The sequence below is a fragment of the Anomalospiza imberbis genome, chromosome 1, assembly GCF_031753505.1.
Source record: "Anomalospiza imberbis isolate Cuckoo-Finch-1a 21T00152 chromosome 1, ASM3175350v1, whole genome shotgun sequence".
Classification (NCBI taxonomy): domain Eukaryota; kingdom Metazoa; phylum Chordata; class Aves; order Passeriformes; family Viduidae; genus Anomalospiza; species Anomalospiza imberbis.
The window spans coordinates 34,756,211-34,773,144 of NC_089681.1; the positions used below are offsets into that span (position 1 = coordinate 34,756,211).

At 35.5% G+C, this 16,934-nt stretch overlaps 1 protein-coding gene across 12 annotated transcripts in view; it reads right to left on the minus strand.

Moving 5' to 3' along the window:
- The window catches only part of CSPP1 (centrosome and spindle pole associated protein 1), a 61,752-nt gene that overhangs the window by 37,669 nt on the left and 7,149 nt on the right, over nt 1–16,934 (minus strand). For 7 of the 12 annotated variants that reach the window (XM_068187314.1, XM_068187281.1, XM_068187244.1 and 4 more), the window contains exons 4-9: nt 13,696–13,796; nt 12,988–13,011; nt 10,453–10,533; nt 8,205–8,306; nt 4,349–4,794; nt 130–231 (exon numbers count right to left, since the gene is read on the minus strand). In XM_068187314.1, the coding sequence (XP_068043415.1) occupies nt 130–231; nt 4,349–4,794; nt 8,205–8,306; nt 10,453–10,533; nt 12,988–13,011; nt 13,696–13,796 (856 nt within the window). The remainder of the gene's footprint in view (nt 1–129; nt 232–4,348; nt 4,795–8,204; nt 8,307–10,452; nt 10,534–12,987; nt 13,012–13,695; nt 13,797–16,934) is intronic. The other 5 variants (XM_068187341.1, XM_068187291.1, XM_068187307.1 and 2 more) reach the window with 4 other exon arrangements.

Consider the following 16,934-nt stretch of genomic DNA (forward strand, 5'->3'; position numbering starts at 1 on the left):
TAAACTATATTCTAGCTGCAGGAAAAAGTATCAGGCATTTCAGACAATGTTTTGGGATTTGAAGTCAACATTTTTGTCTCACCATGATTTTGCAGTGCAATTATCAGAAAAGTACATGGTATACCACACCTAGAATCTCCAGTTCTTGAGAATGGCCGCACACGTGCTCTGTCCTTTAATTCATCTTCATAATCTGCAGGTACATCTCTTACCATTCCATTCAGATAGGGCCTTAAAGAAATAAAAAATACTCAGCTATGCTTGCCTAGAAACAGCCAATCTGAAATGGAAGGTTCAGCAGTTTTGTGCAAATGCATTTGCTGCCTGAATGCACACTGGACAGCAGAACCCGTTCTGAAAATATCACAAAATATTCTAGAAATAATTCACTTTGCTAGCACTGTCAGGGCAGCTCTCTGTCTGGAATGTGATTCCCAAGCCTACTTTCCTGCAGCCCTTATCTAATGAGCCTGGTTAAGTGTTTTGTGAGCTAAAGGGCTTTTGACACTCACACCACATTAATTGAAACAGACCTTGCTGCCCTTAATCCCTGGGAGCCAATGAAGTCTTCAACAGGTTTTGGCACACAGCTATTGGGTAGGTCCGGTGGAACAGCCATTTCAGATATGAAAAGCTTCTTGAATGACAATCTACACTTCACTACACACCTGACAGACTTTGAAAGGGTGAGGTGACTTTTGTTCAAGGCAAAAGACTGGCAACACCATGAATACAAAAATTCAGGAGCTAAAATCTGAGTCATCTACATAAGAAGTGAAATCATATGATTGAAACTTCAAGTAACTTCAGAGATGCCAGATATTGTATAGACACAAGAGAGCTGTTCCTGAAAAGATATGGGGTAGTAGAATTTATAAACTTTTATATACTTGCAAAATAACAGCTCTATAATGAGGACTTCAAGTTAACATGACAAAATAGTGCAAAAATAGGTGTTCAATGAAAAGCAAAGTACCCAAAAAATGCTATCAAAGTTATACTTTTTCCAGAGCTGGACAGAGCCATGGACATCCTATTAAGCAAACAAAAAAAAAAAACCCAAAAACTAGGTAAACATGGGGAAAAACCCTCATTCTTTTACATAAAAAGAACCACAGCTCTGCCAATCTCTAATTTAAATAGAAGCCAATAATCAGAGGCACAAGGATGCAAGCAGATTATTAAACATTCATCTGGGATCTTAACAACCCATCAGAACAAAATGAAAGAACATTTACCCTCTTGGTATAATATGATCTTTCATGATCAAGTTGATCTTTATGACAACAATCAATCTACTCATTACAAGGCTGGTCACATAAGACTGAAACACAGCCAGGAAACAGAAAGCCAAGTCTCCAGTGTAATGAAAGGATGTAGGAAGAAAGCAAAAAAACAAACCTTGGAATTTAAGAGGCAACCTTTTTTTGTAGCCATCTTAGCTTGGCAGGCCCAGACACGTTGGCCCAATTCAATCAAGAAGCTGTAGTTGTCTCCTGTTTACAGGACAGACCTGACAGGTAGGGATGGACTAAAGCATTCCACTTCTAAGAATTAAAACATTTTGCAATTCTTCTCACTTCCCGGTCACCATTTCTGTTTGCTGAAATATGTCACAGACCTTGTGCCTCCATCAAACAGAAACTCTTCTAAAAAGTCCTGTTATGGACATCTGCCTCTCCAAACTAATAAGCCCCATATAAAAACCTGAGAACTTCAGTAGAGCATTAAAAAAAAAAAAAAAAAGCCTCCTTTTGAATTTAGTTTCCATCACTAATCAAGTGTGTTTGGGAAAAGCTGACTTTGCCTGAAATGCAGAAAAAAAATGCTAACTCTTCAGAAGATGAGCTGTCTCTAAGAGATAAGTTCCTCCCTGAAGAGATTGAATTTACTTCACAGGAGGTTAAGTGGAGCTCTTTTTCAAAGGAGAAAAAAGTACTAGATTAAAAATCACATTTAATAAAGAAATACTGAAAATTAATTTTCAATAAAAATTCATTAGCAGAAATATACATCAAAAAACCCAAACAATCTTATGTATAAAATTAAGTACAGGGAATTCAGGTAATGGTCCAGCAGCTTCTTCTAAGAAGATGCACCAAGTCTGCCAATAGCAAAGATAACTGTCTTCTCTATTCTCTTTTAAAAGAAAACTGGAGATAAAGCAGTTTCAGAGGTCTCTCCAAGTATCTCATGGATTGCCTGGTGATATATTAGTCACAGATATTTACAAGCACCATACATGATTTCTGGAATAACTAAAAACTAGTCTACTAATATTCAACATGATATCTACTGTTGGTTCAAACACCATATTTGGTGATATTTTATTTATATAGTTCTGTATAAATTCTTTGTGAAACAAAGTAAACCCTAAAACATTCTCAAATGGTTACTTTTATTTAAATAATAGACTCTGTCCAACTGCATTAGACAGTGGCAAACAGCTACTTAATAAAAAGAGGACACATCCTTCTGAGTATTAACTAACACAGAGAATTAATACTGCTGTTAGTTTCAAAAAAAAAAATGTGATTGTCTTTGTTAGACACCAAGTTAAGCTTCTAATTATTTTTCTTTCTGAAAAGCTATAGGAGAACTCCACTCTATCCTAAAAGCTCATTTGCTCATTTATACCAATAATACACTACAGAATGGAACAAATTTTGTATTTTGCAGTCTTTTCTCTGAATCTCAGCAGAAAACAGACAATCTTGCTCCTCTCATCTATTTAACCACTGTTTCCATTTGCTACTCTTTTTCAGAAACACTGTATGAATAAATACACTTTTTTTAGAACACATCAGAACACATAGTCTGAAACTTAGCAATAATACATTTACAAGACTCTGCCTCTCCCAAATACTTCCAGACATTTCATTTTTTCCACAGACTTTCTTCCTTTACAATTACTTTTTTTAAAGCCTGAGAAAGACTATCAAGAGCTATTTTTGGAGAAAAAATATTCTAACTCTCTTGGCATTTGAAACTGGAAAAGAAATAGGAGTTCATTGAATTGAGAAATTGCTTTTCTAGTAGAGGAGCCTTTCCCCTCCCCTCAGTTATTAACTTGCATACTATACAGAAAATTACCCCTGTAAACAATGACTCAAAAGACCATTTAACTCATCCACCAGCAACTAACAACAAAACATAATAGTAATATTCAACACTGTTGAGAGTGGTACAATTTGCCTTTGTTTTCCTAGAAGTGTTAATTCTAGCAAAAAGAAAAAGTGTTTATTTTGCCTTGCAAAGGAAGAACACTGGTGGTTCCTTCATTGAAGCAATTGCAGGAAAATAATTCTGGCAACAGGCTTAACACAAATAAAAATAACTACAACGCTCATGTTCCCAAGACCGGGAAAGGGAAAAAATTAACACTTTTAAAATATTATTTGAAAACTTATTTACAAAAAATTTTACTGTTTTGTTTAGCTGTATAAAAAAAATCCAAATTTGGTGCTGTTTCATACCACAAGCCATCTGGTTTTGAAAGCAACCAGTTCTTGCAATGGAATACCTAAAGATGGCCAGAGTGCCAAACCTTAAAGGACTAGGAAGGCTATACTTTTTTTTTTTTTTCTTTTAAATGAGTAAGCTAGAAGAGAAGGATTAACAATTTATGTCAAAGTAACCCAATTGATGTATCAGTTAACACAGTAAAGACTATTTAATACTGAACAGTACATATCAGGTTTCCCCCTGAATTATTTATATAAGACACCCTTTTTTGTTTGGTTCGGGCTTTCATAAATGCTTATTCAAACTGTGTGGTTTTCACAGAGATTAGCACCTATTACAACCATCAGGATTTGGTTCAATTACACAGATGTTTAAAGCCTGTAATTTAGCAAGACATGGAGTAAAAAATAGGGTTTTTAAAAAATAGACTTTTACATTTTTTACGCATGGTCACACATACCGAAAACTGAAGCTTAAACCAGTTTTGGAATCTGAACTGAAAACTGACTTGCTGTAACTATTACAGACTAAGAAAACAGAGGTAACATTGGGTTCTCAGTGCAGGGGTTTGCTTTCAAATATGTTTTCTGGCAAACCACTCTTCATATAAATGAATTGTGGACTGCTGCTTCTGGGGTAATTTCTCTCGTATCCTTGGTTTGCTATGATGTATAAAATGCCTCAATATATGTATAGTCTTAGGGACTGATCCAATTCTTCAATACTTTTTCTATAGATTATTGTAAAGGTCCTTTTTGTCAGTACAAAAGTAAGTACAACAATCCTGCTCTCGTGTAGGAATCTTCCCTAATATTTAAAGTGAGTAAACCATGGCCATCAACAAGCACTGCAGAAATAAAGGAGAAAACAGAATTAAGAATACCTTTCAGCATAAAAACCCCAGGGAGTTTTTCTGTCATAGGTGCTTTCAGATCTAAATCTAGGGTCCATTTCTGCATTTGTCTCAGGATCATAGTCCACTCTGTAGTATCTTCTACCAAAATCACCATCTTCATCAATTCTGTGATGCTTCCTAGTAGGAATTACAGATTGGCTAGCAAATCCACGATGTCTTTGATTGGGAACATCCAAATCCTCATCAAATCTTTTATTTAATAGTCGACTTCTCATTTTAACCTCATCATCTAACCTGTGGTACCTGTCTTCCTCCAGCCATCTCTTATTTAGCAGCTCTTCACAACCTTCTGTGGAAGTAAAAGCATCCTTCTTGGGAGGTTCTGCACCTGTATTACAAGGCTGGACTTCTGTATGTAATTCTGGCTGGAGCCTGGTAACAGCAATAGGTGTTTTATTCCTGTGCATCTCATTCTGTTTAATGGAAACAATATTGAGAGTTGAATATAAGGAAATCACATTGAGTAAAACCTTAGTTTTGTATTTCGTCAAATAAACCCAAAACAAGAAGAAAGGCAAGAGGTGAGCAAAGAAAATACTTCAAGAAGTGCTTAAAAGCTAGGGTCTTATTCATTTTTCTTGGAGAAAAAAAATGTAGTCTTCCTTTTATCTCGTCTTTCAGAATAATGGGTATCAATACTGGACAGATCTTTTATGAACTTCAATCTGACCTTCCGTTTTTGAGGTGCAAAGAATCAAAAAAATACTTCAAACTTTACTTCATCAAGAAACTAGATATCTTCATTCTACCCAGATACAGGCAAGTCTGTAATACTTCTTACCTACGAGTACAACCTTTTAACCTGAGCATTTCTTAATCTATTTCTCTACTCCTCAGGAAATGTCATTATGAGAAAAGATAGTTAAGTAGATAAAAAAACAACCCTATGACACTCTGGACTAGAGTACAATACACAGTCCTTACACAAACAATGGTTTTGCATAAACCCTGTAGTATTTCTGTGTATTAATCTTTGATCTAATCTTTCCGGTATAGAATAAAGACAACAGTAAGTCATACTTTACAATATTTAATGAAAAGTAAATTAAGGATGTAAATAACACCAAACTGGGAAGAAGGATCAATACACTAGAGGGCATGGCTGCCACTCAGAAGGGTCTTGACAAATTGCAGAAACATGCTGACAAAAGGCTCATAAAAATCAACAAATGCAAAGGCACACCTCTGCATCTGAGACAGAAGAGTGCCGTGCACCAGGACAGGCTGGGCACTGAGCACCTAGACAGCAGCTCTGCAGAAAAAGGGCTGGGTTAGTCATGGGCAAGGAGCTGAACATTAAGGCAGTAGAGCATGCTTGCAGTGATGACTGCTAACCACGCCCTGGGCAGCAGTATTTGCACAGGTCAAGGCAAGTGATCCTTCTCTGCTCAGTATTTATCTAGCATTAAGGTTCTGTGCAGCATGCCCAACCTCTGCCTCCTCTCCCCACAGATGCTGATGAACTGGAGAAAGTGCAGAGGGGGCTACTGAGATGGTTCAGGTATTTGAGCTATTAAAGGAGAAGCTGACACAGTTGGGTTTATTCAGCATGGAAAAAGATTAAGGAGGGTGTGTACAGGGCAGGAGGAACTAGTAATTGCAGTCCCTATGTAAAAGGTGGTTACAGAGACACCAGTATTCATGGTTTTCAAAGAAGCAACAGCTACAGTTGCAAAGGAGAAATTACAATGGGATACAGAGGGAAAGAAGTTCAGATCAAGCACTTAAAGCAGTGGAATGGGTGGCACAGAGGAATGTGGATTCTCCATCCTTTCAAAACTCCACCAAATAAAGACAGACCAACCTAATCTAAACTGTAAAGATAACACTACTCAGAGCAGGATTTATCCTATGACTATCTAAACTGTTGGATCAAATTTTGGACGTCACATACATAATTTGACTCTCACTCCAAATTAAATGCCCCTCAGAGATGGCATAACCCAAACAAATCCTGACCATTTTTTTTTCTGCTTCTTCTTTTCTGACAGTAAAATCGTTTCTACACCAGAATAACAGAAATACTACTTAAAGGTCCAAGTGGATGACAAAGCAAAAGGAAAAACCCTTGAGTCCCTAAATAGATTTTATTAGTTAAGTCAGCTTAGGAAACCTAAGTGCCCAAACATCTAGAAAAATTTTAGAGATTTTTAGACTCAGTTGCACAAAAATAAGCTACATTTTTGCCAGTGTTTCCTAGGGATCCCTGCTGAGTAGCACTTCAAACCTGAAGAAGGAAGTAAGAATGAGATATTGAGTTCCAACAACTGAAGGAAGCCTGAATGCTGCCTTATAGATGCCTTCACAAATTAAAACAGTTTTCAGCTATATGAAACTCCAGTGCACTTGAAGGAAAAGATGTTTCTCATAAGAAAACAATCTTTCCAGAGATAGACAAGAAACAGTCTTCAAGACAGAAATTACAAATACAGGGGGATTTGCACTCGCCAACTGTTGTAAGGAATACAATAAACTTCCAGCTGTTTTGGATACAAATACAAGGTCTTTTAAAGAATGACCTAGCTTTCACACTACTGTACACTTTATAATTTTCATATTAAAAAGAAGTGGAAGGACTGTCACACTATGACACAAAATAACTCACAGACATGTGTTAAGTAAAAGAGGGAAGAAAAAGAACTAAAAGAGAGAATTTTATTTTCTGACTCTGCTATATACAGCAACCCAAAAGTGACAGTGGATTGGAGGGTGAAATTGCCACCACTCCAACCACATTGGTCAAACTAACAGTCTATCAATTTTCTCCACCCACAAAGAAGAATGCAAAACAATCATTATTTGTATGAACAGTTTGAGAAGATTCAGTAGAAACGTAAACATCAGAAGGCATAGAAAACACTCAAAAGAACAGGGCGACAGAAGGACTTCTTAAACCTTTCCTCTAAATCTTATGAAAACGTTCACTAGATGAGAGTCCCAAATTATTACAGTCCATCACTAAACTGTGAGGCAAAAATATTTTAAAAAGGAAATTTACCTATTGAAGACAAAAATTTAAAGGTAAGATGATTTTACAGATCAATATAATGCTTCCAGATTACTAAAACAAAGAGTCTCACAACAATGCTAAACAAACCTAAAAATCCCACTAGCTCTTGCACTAGTTTTGGTTGGGACATATTTCTTCATAGTAGCTTGTATGATGCTATGTTTTAGATTTGTGATATTCCACTCTTTAGGGGGTCATGCTCAACATGAAAGAAGAGGAACATTCTGAGTATGGCATTTGCCTTGACAAGTCACAGTTACATGTGGCAGAGCCCAGCTTTTCTGAGGATGGCTGAACACCTGCCTGCCCAGGGGAAGTGAATCAATTCCTTGGTTTGCTTTGCTTGTGTGAGCAGCTTTTAATTTACCTATTAAACTGTCTTTAACTCAACCTACACTATTTCTCACTTTCACTCTTCTGATTCTCTCCCCCTTCCAACAGAGGGGTGTGTGTGTGTGTGTTCCTAGCTGCTTATTGCCATGCAAATCAAAGGCCTCAGAACTGGACTAGACTATGTCTCGTTCACTTTCAGCAGTAAAGGCTGTAAAGCAGTAAAGTTCAATATTTTGTGCAAACAGATAGCTTTTTTGGATATCACTTTTATCATCAAGAACAACGCAGGATTTTTTTCAGACACACAGAACAATGAAAGCATCCTTCTACCAGACAGACATGATGGAAGCAGGAATCAGGAATCAGGAACTGCACTATGTGAGTTGTAACCAGGACTTGCTTAATACAAATAACATCATTTGTGTATTTTGTCTTACTTTGTACATCTGAGTCAATGATAAGACTATAAAATTGCATTACCTCTCTGTTTTTCTTCCCTAATTTCCTTAGCCTTTCATTCCATTCTTCTTTATCCCTGAGATATTGGTTGTATTCCTTGTTTCTTTCAAGACGTAATCTCTCCTAAAATAGGCATTGAAAAGGGCATCATAATTTTGCATTTTTAGTAGCTTTTAACTTCCTAGGACTGCAGTACTAAATGAATAAATGCAAATGTGTGTTTGCCCCCCCCTTCCCATTCTTTGTGATGTACAAGAAAGGCTTGAATTACTTTTAGGTTTTAGTTCATTTTCTCTTAGCATAGCACTTTCTCTTAATCTGAAATCTGTAAGTATATATCAGCTTCTTCTGCATGAAGTCTAATCCCCAGAGACACAACTGTGTATCAAGGTCCATCTTTAAAACCAAGTAGGTTGCCTCCTGCTAAGCCTATTCCAAAATTTACCAAAGCCTCACTCGGACAATTAGGAATCACCTTCTGATTTCCAATCGGAATGTATTTACAGCTGATTTTCAAACATACATTTTCTTTCTTTGTGTTAGGGTTAGTTGTGACTTGCCCCCCTCACAATTAAAATAGGATAACAAATACAAGTGTAGACAAGGTGTATCAATTACAATTTGAACTATCCAATTCAAACATGCAGTTAAACTGACTGCAAATAGTCAAAAGTGCAAAGAATGCAAGATCTATGTTTGTTGTCCTAGCTGCTTTTGCAACATGATAACATTTATAATCAGCTTTCTCAGGTCTAAAAATATAAATGAATTGTACATCAACAGCCTGGTAATATAATATGAAATACAAAAGTCTCCAGATAAAGCAAATTCTAATTTGTATTATTTCTTGATATTAGTCCCCATTTAGAGCATGGGGTATCTTTTATACTACCTCGTTCCAACAATCATATAAAGGAAAAAAGAGAATTATACTACAGTATTATGAATTAGGCTCTTTTCCACTGTGGCATTTTCCTATAAAATGCAAAAGTATTTACAAAATCTGAGCATCACACATAAATTTACTTTCTCATGAACAAATTTCTAACAAAAATAATTTATATCTCAATCACCACATAAATACCAGATTACTAAAAGTTTTGCAGATTAGACTAATCTTCTCCAAAACTGTTTTATTTTTTGGGGTTTTTTCCAAGAAAAAAAAAAAAAGTTTTCTATAGGTTTTCTAACAGTGACAATATAAAGCATGCAGACAGCCATGAAAGCTGCACTGTCTTTAAGAGATGGCAAAACACTCAGCAGAAAATTCAATATGCTGTGTGACTGCACATTTGACCTAATAAAGCAAACCAAAATGCAAATGTTAACCTCTCGATATTCTGCCCAGAGGCCAACTGATTTACAGGGCACAGTGTGACATCTCCTGGCAGCTTTTAGGTTCTGCAAGAGCAGCAAATAGATGGCTAAAAAGGACACAACACATCTGCACAGAGCTGATATGATATAAACCCATCAATGATAAGACATGTTTCCAGTACAAATACAGCTTTCATTTCCACAGAATTAATCAAAAATACTTTATTTTTCACTGTTTCAGCACACATCCTTGCAAGGGTTAATACATAGTTCATGAGAACCTGAAGCTAACATAAACTCAGTACATGTGCATGCTGCCCCTGAGAAGTCCTTTCCCCTTTCCTGGGTGCTGCATTCTTGCTGCCACCTTTTAATACTTGCATAACTTGAAGTTTAGGGCTTTTTCATAAAAGCAATTTTCATTTTGAGTTCTCACCTGGCTCCTCCTACAGCCAAACCAAAAGCACAAGAGGGGCAGAAAGTTTAAGCACAAAGGCAAGGCCAACCCATGCCACAGCAGAAGTCTTGCACCAGATTGCAGTGACAGCATAGCCCCAAACACAGATCAAGAATGCAACTTGAAGGCAACAAAGGTTAAAAACAAAATCAAAAACCAACAAAACCTCCAAGAGTGCAAATGTCTGGTCCTCCTCCAGCCATACAGGTTAGGTTATCTTATTGCGTTGAATCTCAGCTGTTCTATAACCAATCTTAACAACAAAACAGTAGTTTTTGTCATAAAAAATATTGATAAATTGTTGCTAAATTACAATGTTTCTGCTGATTCAACTTCATGGATCAATTTACAAGCAAACACAAGAAAGAAACTGGGACTACAAGGCCAGCAGCATGAGGGCAGGAGATCAGATTAATAGTGATTGCTGAACAAAACCAACACCCAGGTACCTTTTCAAGTTATACTCCATTTAATTAATTTCCTTCATATATTTACCTTGGCAGATCTTCGCTCATCAATAGGAAGAGATAATCCCTGAGTATATGGATCTACTTCATCAGTAGTCAGATAATTTTTCTACATTAAAAAAAAATTTAAAACCATTCAATACACTTTAAAATACCAAATTTTACTCATTAAAGAGCTGTTAGGTATTATATTTTCTCAAGTAATTTCAGCAATTTGATCAAATAAAGACTGAGACAATCTTTACATTCTGAAAATGTAGGATGTTCTTGGAACACATAAATGAAGTCAAGTCAAGGAATGCAGGAAGTAAATGTCTTTATCAAGTTTGAAGCTTGAGTTTCAAAGTGTTTGTCAGTTCTTCCATGTTAAACTATTTCCAATATTATGTAAGTTAGTCTCCATATTAAAAAAACCCTGTTTTTATTCAAAGAAACCCCACTCAGTTCTTCTGTAGCACAAGCACAAGTGTCTGTACAAACCTAAAAGGACTCTTCCAAGATACCTTCTTAACTTCAGATGAAAAACTGCTTTTTCTAACAGCAGAAAACATATGTCTCCCTCTTATTTTAACATATGGAATTCATGCTAACAGTAGCACACCTCTATCTCAACAGTGTTTCCCACAGCAGCAGTGCCCAAATTTTCCAGGATAATGACCCACCACCAAATCTTGTCATCCTTTATGGGCCATCAGCCACTTTCAGAACAGAACTTCCCATCAAAACCAGTAGTTGTTGCTCCACATAGATCCCTGGGGCACAGCTTGGGACCTGGGTTGTGCAGCAAGTCAAAGTACCTGCTCTTCAAACCAAATACCAGTGCTGGTGCAGGTTGTTAAGACTCCAGGTCTAGAGGGTTTGTCATACACCACTCCTTTTTTAAAAGCATACCCAAGCAATTTCCAGCCGATCGTATGTTTTATAAATCTGATTAATAAAAAGATCATCTATTTGTATGTCATGGGCTGAATGGTGAGATACAGTATTTCACAAGCATTGTTTCCTTTGGTTATCTATGTTGCAATGTGGCCTAAATGCTTAGAGGAATGTCAAGAAGTAAGAGCTCGACCTGTACAAACCTACACCATTATAAATGATACTTCAAACTAGATATTAAAAGGAATATAATAATATAGAATATTAAGGAATATAATAATCATGCAAAGATATTCAAGCACCGAGACAACTAGATTTATATGGAAAACCAAGTTATCTCTATTAGAAAAAGCAAATAAATTGTAATTCTCATTATTAAGTAATTCTTTGCATGCATTTTGAAGATGTCTCTAGAGATTACCTCTGAACTTACAAACATCTTTTCCAAAATCAGAACCTGATTTTATTGCAGCAGGGAAGCTGCATTTTTCTACATAAGCAAGACTAAGCAAGTTATTAACAAAAAATTATCACTGTGAGAACTGCTAAAGAGTTTCACCAGTTTTCTTTAGGTGGGAAAAAGAAATTAGAGATTACTATCTTAGTTCTTCCTCAGTCCTTACCAACTTAATATAGCTAACATGTACTAGACCAAACACACAAATAAAAAGGCCTTGTAAACCTTGAAGTCCAGATGAGAATAAAACACTTGAAGGTAATATAAAAATTATATAATTTGGGTGCTTGGTGATAATTATGAAACATTAAGTTTTAAAATTATATTTTAACTTTGAAAATAATCAAAATTAATTTTGGAGTTTTAAATTAATCAAGAAACAAAAATTACATAAGGATGATTTTGGTTAGAGGTTAAAAAGACAGTTTATTCTGCTGTTGCTATTTAAGAAATCTAGTGCATGCTAATATAGACAATTTGTATCACATGCATGTTATTCAAAACCCCAGAAAAAACCAGCAGACTGTGTTTCAAACACATTACCTCCTGGTTCTTTACTGATGTTGCTCAATCTGAACAATTTGGATGGACAGCATTAAATTTCAAAATTATAGATACACAAAAGTATAAAAATATTTTAAACATTAAAATTAGTTAAACAAAGCTTGTAAAAATAACACCAGAGGCGTTATTTTTTTCCTCAAAATGCTTGTTTGTATTTTTTCATTCTGGCCAGTAGGTGCTAAATAACTGCCTCTACTGCTTCCCTAAGCACCACTGATGAGAGGAGACAGAAAAGAAAAAAGCCCTGACTCTGGTTGCGATGATATATTTTATATTTACATAAGTTACTATTTTATTCTAGCTTTATAAAATATGTATACTAAGAAAAAAATCCTGAACACTTACTATCTACATAACTGATAATCCCTGAAGCAAATGTCTAGTAAAATAAAAACTACCGTAGAGCCAGCATTAGAGAGCAACAATGGCAACTGCATAGGGAAAAGTAAATCAACAAGTGTTTTGAATGGAAAATAATATATGTAAGTAATCATTTTGCACAAAGCAAGCAATGCTGTTAGTCACAACTAATCACCACAGCATGCATAAATGCACAAAGCACAAATAAAAGTAATGATTTTTTAAATTCCAAGAGCATAAAGTTTTCAAACAAAGCAAAAAGCAACTAATTTGAAAGAAAAGAAAATAATATTAAAAGCACCCTACCTTTCTTTTTGCCTGTGAAATTCCCTAAAAATCAGGGAAAAGATACTATTCAAAAGGAGTCTTTGAGTCAAAAATATTTGACTTAACAATTCCTTTCTTAAAGCAAATCCATTCACTCATTTTAAGAACTAAAGACACTGGTAAATAGCATTTTCATAAAACAGAAATTATTTGGTTCCTTATTTTTTTCTGACTCATGCAGAGCAGCTACAGAATATTCCCAAGATGATGACATTTCTTACATATAATTTCAATTTTAAATTTATTGTGACATTTAGTAAATCATGTTAAGCAGATCATCAAAGGTTTTTCTTTCTAAAATTAAAAAGAAGCTGTCAAATGGAGTCACACCATGTACAGGGATATTCTTACCCCAGTTACAGACCATAGAATACATAAGTACTTCAGGAAGTAACAGCTTTTAAATTCTTAACAAAAAAAAAAAAAGGAAGAAGCAAAAACAAATAAATAAAATATTCAGAAAGAAGTGTACTAAATAATATGTAGTCACATGGCAACAAGGTCTGTAGAAGCCTAAAATACATAAACAAAATGTTTCGAAATAACTTTCACTCGAGTCTTCAAAATTAGCCATTCCTCATAATGAATGCCTCCTTAAAAACTTTTCTACAGATATTTTCATTCAATTAAATGAGAGAATAATTTAAGAGACTCACTAAAGTCAAGCAACCAAACAAGACACTTCACCTGAGAAAGATACCGCCTGTAATCTTGTCGAAGTTCCTCTCTGAGTTTATGTTTTTTTCGTTCATATTCTTCTCCAAGAGGCAAGCTCAAGCCATAGTCACCTGAAAGTTTAATGTCATTAAATATCATTATTTACCATTCTGCAACAATACAAAGCAAAAGCTAAGTCTGGATTTTTACTAGGCACAAGCAAAAACAAAAAATTAACCATACAACCAGTAATTACACGACAGATGAAAACAAACACCTTCTCTGTATGAGTAGTTGAGTGAAAAGCATAGAAAAATAGGCTGGTATTTGGATAGTTCTCCTGTCATCCTTTGACTTTTTCTTCCCATTACAAAAAAAAAGCAACATAAGCTGACTTTATTTGAATATTGTACATATTTCTTTTGTCAATGTATGTTTCCAAAGAAATCTCCTTTGACATGTGAGCTTATAAATTATCCTGATATTTTAAGCTGTGTTTACCACACAATAGAAAACATACTTCCCAAATGAAAGCAACAAGCTATTTGTTTAGCATGTGAAAAATTTGTTTGTTCCTACACAACTAGAGGGAATCTGACCATATGATAAAAATAATCATAATTTTTCTTTCCACCTCTGTGTTTTTAATCATAGTAGACCCAAAACACATAAGTACTTTTCTGAGATTACTCATAACAGCTCAGGTCTCATAACAGCTGCACTCTGAAAATAGAGTAAAATATAATGCTATGCAAGCTGTTTGCTGTTCCCAAAATACATTTCAAAGTACTTTATAAGAAACATCCTCTACCCCAGAAGCCCATCTCTACAGTCACTTTCACCATTCTCCACAGATTAGTGAATTCCACAAAATCACACAACTAATGACAAAGATTTCAACTGGGAGTGAGTGTGTATACTATTATTATTTCATACTGTTTCTCTAAAAGCATTTCTACATCTCATGAGCTATGCAAAATTAGTAGCAAGGAGTAAAAGGGAAGAGAGGGAATTCAAGACTTATTCTTAGATCAGTCCTAATTTATTGTAGGGTAGTTTGTTTGGCCTGGCTCAAGATACATTCTGACTTGTTCTATCCTCATGAACCAGGAAAACAGTGTAATAGGGAAAAAGTGGCAAACAGGAGTCACCCTGATATTCAGAACCAAAGAACCCAATACCTGATTAAATATCTCCTATGCTATTCCGAAACAGCCTGCAGAGTCCAACCATTAACCAAAATCTGCACGGGAACTTCTTCTCCAACCTGCAAGTTCCTTTTCTGCTAATTTTGCACATAAGGTGAGTTCCATTTTAAAAAGTGTAGCATTTCAAACTTCTGAAAAGGGGTTATAAAGCAGAATAGAATACAGAAGAAGAAATAGTTTGTTTCAGCTATTTGCTCTTGCCTTTTATTTTATGCCTAATTACCATTCAATAAATTCTAGAAAACCAAGAAAAAGATAAAAAGCAACTAATAAATTGGAGGAAAGATTCATTCAATAATTTCACAGATGCCACTGAAATTCAGTACCAAAAAACAAGGAGAAAAGGAGTGTGAATCCAGTGCTTTGATTCAAATATGTGAAGTGTTTAAATAGAAGGTGGTTTAAAATTAATTTTGTTAGAAAGAATTTTTTTGTCCACCAGAAAAGCACTCATATAAAAATTATGGGTAGTGATCTGGGGGATATTTGAAAACAACCAATTTCAAAAACTTACTCTTATAGAGCCTAGCAGAGCAAAATCACTCCAGTTAATATACATTCAACCTAATTTCATACAAACTTTGTCTGAATTCTTCTGACAGAATAAGAGATATACCATCTTTTTAACTGTTTTTTTTTACTTTTGTATTAGTATTTGTTGTATCTATTTGCCATTTCACATTCTATTAACACCAAATAATCACACTGACAATGATTGTTTTTAAATGCTAAGATTTTAAATGCATTTTTACATAAACATTTCCATGTATATAATGTTGAGAAATAACTGCAACTTGATTCAGTCTAAACCGCAACATTATTGCTAGAATTGTAGAATATACTTAGCAGCTACCAAGGAACAAGTCCCATCTGATTTAATCCACAGGAAATTACAGTGCTTTAAAGCAAAGCAAGCCAGTAATATCAGCAACCATCCATTTCAGTACTTCAATTATTATTATAAAAAGTGCTGGGCTTGGCTGGGGTAGTTAATTTTCCTCATAGTAGCTGGTATGGGGCTGTGTTTTGGATTTGTGCTGGAAGCGGTGTTGTTAACACAGGGATATTTCAGTCACTGCTCACGCACCCCATCCACCACCAAGGGGGCTGGTGATCCACAAGGAGTTGAGAGGGGACATGGCTGGGACAGCTGACCCCAGAGCATAGGGATATTCCACTCCATATGGCATCATGCTCAGCAGCAAGACTAGGAGGGAGGTTTGTGAGATCTGCTGCTCAAGGACCTAGGCACCAGTTGGTGGTGAGCAATTGCTTTACATTTGCATCACTTGTCCTTCTTGAGTTTTACTTCTTCCTCTTTGTTATTTTCCTTTTCATCACTTTCTTTTTTCAATTATTAAACTGTTTTTATTTCAGCCCATGAGTTTTTTTCACTTTCACTCTTTCAGTTCTCTGCCCCACCCCGCTGGTGCGGAGTGAGCGAGTGGCTGTGCTCAGTTGCCAGCTGGGGTTAAACCGCACCATGGCAACCCCTACTTTTTCTTTTCATTTAAGATCACCTGAATGCCCCTCTCATCTGTAATACTTCATTGTGTTAGTATATCCACGTGTCAACAGTTAGGTCAAATTTACAGTAACAAACACAACATGACATGCAATTATAGCTCTCCAACAAGAAATAAAACTATTTTAATATTAATAAAGTTTAACTGTTTGGTAATGGTCTGCCACAACCAGTGGGATACTACCTTTTTTGTTTTGTTTTCTGTATCTTATGTTTCCTCAGTCAAGAAAATAATTATCAACATCAGCAGTAACCTGTTGAACCAAATAAAACTGCCAAAAATATGTGATAGATATTTATTCAAGTGCTGCCCTCTCACCAAGTTTATCCATTATCACTTTTGGAGGCAAGGAATATTCAATTATCATTTCAAGTACTTTTAAGTGAAGTTTCCTCTAAAGGTCTTTGAGGAGCTTGCCTTGCTGATTGATGGCTGGAAGTTCTATTTATACAACATCCCTATAAAAGCTATGTCTTTACTTAAGCAGCTAAGACCAGTTCAGACCCACAAATTTACAAGCTCAAGCTCCATCCCA